The 6,230-nt window shown below is 32.8% G+C and overlaps 1 protein-coding gene across 3 annotated transcripts; it reads left to right on the top strand.

Annotated features, from left to right (window-relative positions):
* Nucleotides 1–2,937: 2,937 nt before the first annotated feature.
* Acat1 (Acetyl-CoA acetyltransferase 1) lies at nucleotides 2,938–5,830 on the top strand. 3 transcript variants are annotated; one of them, XM_089703020.1, is made up of 4 exons: nucleotides 2,938–3,232; nucleotides 3,494–3,682; nucleotides 3,981–4,999; nucleotides 5,358–5,830. In XM_089703020.1, exons 1-4 carry the CDS (start codon nucleotides 3,176–3,178, stop codon nucleotides 5,635–5,637), a joined length of 1,545 nt encoding a protein of 514 aa, XP_089559146.1. In that variant the 5' UTR covers nucleotides 2,938–3,175; the 3' UTR covers nucleotides 5,638–5,830. The 3 variants fall into 3 exon arrangements, with proteins under 3 accessions (XP_089559146.1, XP_089559148.1, XP_089559147.1); XM_089703021.1 differs by lacking the exon at nucleotides 2,938–3,232 and adding an exon at nucleotides 3,259–3,411; XM_089703022.1 differs by lacking the exon at nucleotides 5,358–5,830 and having other exon boundaries at nucleotides 2,943–3,232; nucleotides 3,981–5,318.
* The last annotated feature ends 400 nt before the right edge of the window (nucleotides 5,831–6,230 follow it).

Raw genomic sequence — 6,230 nt, 5'->3', positions numbered from 1 at the left:
TTAATGTCATAATTAGTATGAAAACCAGTGTCGCCAAACCCACACATTTAAACCGATAGTTATACAGTACACTACAAGTAAACTATGCCTTTGATTGGACTGCTTAATTTGAGTAAAAACTGACTTAGGTTATAAATTCAGCATTTCAATATGTACCCTAACGCACCATGTTACGGTTTATTTTAGTATAACATCTCTAGGTATATTACCTGTTTTGTTTCTCATTGCACAGAAATTCCAAATTCGAAAAACATTCAGCTACTCCACAACAGAGGGCGTTAGTTTTCAATAGATATAACTTTGAACCTCAACACATAGAGATAAGGTTGAAATTTGTGTCACTCAACATTAATGACATTAACTTGATATTTATCTGATGCTATGCCCTGAGGGATGTCAGCCTTGTTATCGATATCGAGATATCGATAATTCACAAATAAATATTTTTTGTGTATTTTTTTTTCTTTCTATTATACGAGTATAGTATAATGTGTCACATTTTGGAGTATGTTTATTACTACTAAGTATGTCTTTTTATATTATTATTATTAAATAAAAAACGGAATAGAATGGTATTAATCTATATTTACAAAATACAAACAGAAAATATGCATTATTTTAAATCTTGGAACTGCCGTAGGTTTGCTGTATCGGTGGCCTTTGTTAGACTGCTTAGTGCTGTTCGGCATTCAGTTAACTCGTCACGTTGCATTTATCCATTTCTCTTTTAAATTAGCCTCTTTGGGAAATCTGTAAATAAATTGGACAAATGAAAGCTAAGGAAAAATAAAATAAAATTTAATATTTATAATGTTTGTCTTTTCTAAAGTATCGATACTGTCGATATGCGCCACAAGCATCACTAAAGCGACATTCGTTTGTTTATTGCAATAATATTCCAGAAATTCTTGTTTGCTGTTCAATCTATAATAGTACTAATTTCTTACGGACTAAGGTTCATTTTGACTAGATATTTGTATACAATTTTGACAAATTACAAGCGAAGATATAACATAAAATATTATATGTAAAATAAATAAAAATAAGACTTACCGATGGTATGAAATGCCTCCATTGCTGATATTATTTCGTCTGCTATCATTTTTGCACTCTAATACCGAACAACACGTCCTAATTAATGAATAAATACGGAAAAAAGGTTTGACAGCTGACAACCGACTCGAATATTTTTCTGCGCACAACTGAGAGCAAGTTAGGTGATCTTACCTTATAAGTGACACGTGGGCCACGCCCACATCACACTTCTATCTACTTTACTGTTCTGTGTTCGTGACCATTCTCTCTGTGAGTGTGGTATAGACGAAGGAAGTTATGACCATTTATTCTTTGTTTGCCCTAAGCTCCGTATCTCACTTCTGGATATCCTTCCCCCAGATGTTCCCCTCCCTACTAATTTTAAGTGTTTACTTTGCCTTGTCCCTACCTCATTTGTGAATATCCTATCAAAATTTATCAATTTTTACAATCTAAAATTTTGAACTCCCACTGACTACCTATACCTATTTTATGTTATGCTTTTGTGATGTGTTGTGTTGTCTATAACTAATATTTGTTCTTTGTCAGGTTATACAGCTCCATGTAAGAAGTCTTTCAGTAAATAAAAAGTAAATCATCTCAACCGTGATTTTTCCTCAGCACAGAGCACGCTTAACATAAGCATTAACTTAAACTGACCATCCGTTCAAAACTTGACATTGGCAGAATCCGTCCTCACTGGGATCGGGAGTTACCATTTGAAAAAGAAGAAGAAGAAGAAGAAGATGCGGTGCCATGACGTGCCATGCCAACTTGCCAAGCACCTCACCACCCAAGCACGGAAGCACCACCCATATACAAGATACTTAAATCTTAAATTTATATAAAAAATGTTATGGAAGCCATTATGGAAGAGAATAATATAATTAAATACTTATTAAAAATGCGTACAGTACATTTTTAATCAACTGGTCTCTCGGGAAACGTTCTTCAGTATCATTTTTGGAAAAACAATAATTTAGATTTCTTCGTCGAAGTAAACTACTTCAATTTTTTTAATACACAATATGTAAATTATTTGATTTCAAAATCAATTAATATAATATTTACCTCACGCTTATTAATGATCGACCTCACGGTACCTAAATAAAATATCTAAGTACATACTTGATTAATGATAACCAACGCTTCCTCAAATGATAACTAATTCAATAAATATTTTTAGGGGTAATGCATGGGGTAATGTTTAAAAAAAGAATATTATATAACCAACTGAATGAAGACACAGATGAAGATGTTTCTTTTTTTAAACATTAAAAAAAATACAGCACACAAGAAGGGTAATACCCTCCGAGGTAATACCGCACGATCATCTTTAATAGAAAATCATTTACTGTATGGGGACTGGGGAATCATTTACTATACTGGGTCCGTTTTAAAAATTCTTTCGGTGTTGGTTAGCCCGAGCTCCGAGGTATAGTTAGTCAACGAAGGATAAAGGCTATTTATATCTGTGAAACGGCGGAGCGCAGCTAGTCTATCCTAGTATTATAAAGAGGAAAGGTTTTTATGTATGGTTTTCACGCATATAAACTACTGGACCGATTTTGATGAAATTTGGCACAGATAATCTGAGACCCTGAGAAAGAACATAGGCTACCGTTTATTGCGAAATATGTACCACGGGCGAAGCCGGGGCGGACCGCTAGTAAATAATAAATGAATTCAGAAACTACTTAACTATTGACCTATTGACTTTTTATTTTTTGCAATTATTGAACTCTTCATTATCATTATGATACAACTTTACTAGATTGCCCTTAATTATTTTTTCAACCTGATAAATACTAGTTTAAATAATTATATATTACGATAAAAACATAAATAGAAATAGTACAGCTTATTCTGTGGGCGTTCAGTTTAATTTTATTAAAATAAAAAGTTCAAAGTTCAACTTCAAAACATGTAACATGTATCTTAGCTTAACTATTTTCAACTTTGCTGCTTATATATAAAGTTTAATTTGGGAGTAACTGTGATAAAGATGCAAATAATTATATTCTTAACAATTCGTTGATAAGCGACATTTTCATTCAAATTATTCTGAGATTTGTTATCTACAGTCGACGTGTTCTCGCGCTGAATACTTTGTACCAAAGTTTTTCTTTAAAATATAACAATGATATTTTCCAACGGAAGTAGAATAATTAACATCAAAATGCGTGCTATGAACAAGGTTTGTGGTTTGTACTTTTAACTCTAGAGATCTTTAACTTTTTCCTGCGTCAAGAAACGATAAAAATTTTAGTTGTGTTTGAACAATCGAGTGAGCTGATCGAGCTAACAGACCTCGAGTTTTAATAGCATACGAGTGATTAAAATAAATATATTTTTTTTTTTTATTTAAACAAATAGGTACATATTTACATAGATAAAAAATATTCTTCTTTGTTTATATTTTTAAAAATTGTTTAAACAAATTGTATTTTTTTATTAGATATACACTACGATGGCGACTTATTCTACTAAAATTTCGCTGAATGAAGTTGTAATTGCATCAGCAGTAAGGACTCCAATGGGATCCTTTAGAGGAAGTCTAGCTAATCTTTCGGCTACGGAATTAGGGGCTGTTGCCGTCAAAGCAGCAATCGAAAGAGCCGGCATTCCTAAAGAAGAAATCAAAGAGGTTAGTTCCAATTTACATACTCATACTTTCTATTTGTACAGTTATACGACCTGCTATGTTTGGTTTAATGATTTTTTTCGCTTCGCGTGTGTGCTTTAGTTATCTGAACGTGATAAGATAATAAAACATATATTATATATAGCCAATGAAAATATATTATTATATTTTTCATGTCTATTTAATTATTAAATTTATTGGACACAATTCCAAGAATTAACAATAAAATAGACTTATATGATTAGAATATGAAGTCTACCTACTTTTAAAATTTTATGTAATAAATATTTTATTTTTTTAGGTTTATATGGGCAATGTGTGCTCAGGATATTTAGGACAAGCTCCAGCTAGACAGGCTGTTATATTTGCAGGCCTCCCAAAAAGTACAATTTGCACCACAGTGAATAAAGTATGTGCATCAGGAATGAAGTCAGTAATGCTGGCTGCACAAGGCCTCCAAACTGGTGCTCAATATGTTATGTTAGCAGGAGGTATGGAATCCATGTCAAATGTTCCCTTCTATTTGAAGAGAGGTGACACTACTTATGGAGGCATGCAATTAGTTGATGGTATTGTATTTGATGGACTAACAGACGTGTACAATAAATTCCATATGGGTAACTGTGCAGAAAATACAGCTAAAAAATTAGAAATAACAAGGGAACAACAAGATGAATATGCCATTAATAGTTACAAACGCAGTGCAGCTGCATATGAGACAAAGGCATTTGCTGATGAATTAGTGCCAGTGCCAGTGCCACAGAAAAGAGGTGCACCACCAGTAATGTTTTCAGAAGACGAAGAATACAAGAGAGTTAACTTCGAAAAGTTTACTAAACTCGCTACTGTTTTCCAAAAAGATAATGGCACAGTGACCGCTGGAAATGCTTCAACATTAAATGATGGTGCTGCTGCTTTAGTATTAATGACAGCTGAAGCAGCTCAAAGATTGAATGTAACACCCATCGCTAGAGTTGTGGGATTTGCAGATGGTGAATGTGATCCTATTGACTTTCCAATTGCCCCCGCAGTGGCTATCCCTAAACTGCTAGAAAAGACTGGTGTTAGTAAAGACGATGTTGCTCTTTGGGAGATCAATGAAGCTTTCAGTACAGTAGCTGTAGCTAATCAAAAATTATTAGGGTTAGACCCCTCTAAGGTCAATGTCCATGGTGGTGCAGTGAGTCTCGGACACCCTATTGGTATGTCTGGGGCCAGAATTGTGGTTCATTTGTGCCATGCATTGAAAAAGGGCGAAAAAGGTGTAGCATCTATTTGTAATGGAGGGGGTGGTGCATCATCTATCATGATTGAGAAATTGTAAGTTGAGTGTGTGAAAAACCCTGCTAAAATTATGGTTATGGCTATATATTATATTTATAATTTTTACCTGTATTATAAATAATAGTGTAAATATAATACGGGTATAGCCCCTGTATAGAATGTGTTAATAAATTTTTACTTTTATAAAGTTGAAACATTAAATTATGAAAAAGTGCCTTGCTGTTATTAAAGAATAATTAAGTTAATTTCATCAGGGTTACTTAAGTTAAGGTTTGTTAAGTTGTGCTGTATATTTTATAATATTCTCTATGCTATGTATTTTATCATGATTTTATGATTAAATCAACATTATTTATTCTGGTATTTCATTACAATCACCATTCATTATTTACAGGCCAGAAGCTAACGATGGTCTGCCTGTAATAACATTTTATACAAAAGATCCTTGTCCTCTGTGTGATATTGTTATGGAGGAACTAGAACCATACAAAGATAGAATAAAAATTAATAAAGTTGATATAACACATAGAGAAAACATAAGATGGTTAAGGCTGTACAGACATGATATACCTGTTCTATTTTTAAATGGAAAGTTCTTATGTATGCATCGATTAAACCGAGAAATATTGGACAAAAGGCTTGAGAGAATAGAAAATGAAAATAAATCAATGTAAACTGTTTTTAAAGCACCAAGATGAGATGATTGCATAAATAGTTGTGAGAAATAGCCTAGTTATATCATATATGGCATTGATAGATAGTTGAGCTTATTCAGTGCTTTAGCTTGTTTCTTTTGCTATGAGGTTTTTTGCTTGAAACATTATGTTACACAAAAAAAGATAATTTCAGTATTCAATGGTGTTATTATTGCCTGCATAATACTTGCGCATTGTTATGATGGTAATTAAACTGTTTAAATGTAAAAAATGTTATAAGTACTTAGGTAATAAATAAATAAATATTATAGGACATTATTACACAAATCAACCTAGTCCCACAGTAAGCTCAATTAAGGCTTGTGTTGTGGGTAATAGGCGACGATAAATATATTATTTTAAATACTTATATAGATAACTAGCGGTTAGCCCCGGCTTCGCCCGTGGTACATATTTCGCAATAAAAGGTAGCCTATGTTCTTTCTCAGGGTCTAAAGATTATCTGTGCCAAATTTCATCAAAATCGGTCCAGTAGTTTATGCGTGAAAACCATACATACATACAAACCTTTCCTCTTTATAATTTTATTATAGATAGATAACACTCAGACC

This window comes from Colias philodice, chromosome 14 (genome assembly GCF_061535455.1).
Source record: "Colias philodice isolate Cphi_HAF_F1 chromosome 14, ilColPhil1 Martin Lab GWU primary, whole genome shotgun sequence".
NCBI lineage: Eukaryota > Metazoa > Arthropoda > Insecta > Lepidoptera > Pieridae > Colias > Colias philodice.
This window is presented reverse-complemented; position numbering and strand designations above follow the sequence as displayed.

Bases quoted from the DNA above. Each gene is read 5' to 3' on its own strand.
- Acat1 (XM_089703020.1), top strand. From the start codon at position 3,176: ATGATATTTTCCAACGGAAGTAGAATAATTAACATCAAAATGCGTGCT. The intron at 3,683-3,980 runs GTTAGTTCCAAT...TTATTTTTTTAG, and splicing joins CTAAAGAAGAAATCAAAGAG to GTTTATATGGGCAATGTGTG. The intron at 5,000-5,357 runs GTAAGTTGAGTG...CATTATTTACAG, and splicing joins TCTATCATGATTGAGAAATT to GCCAGAAGCTAACGATGGTC.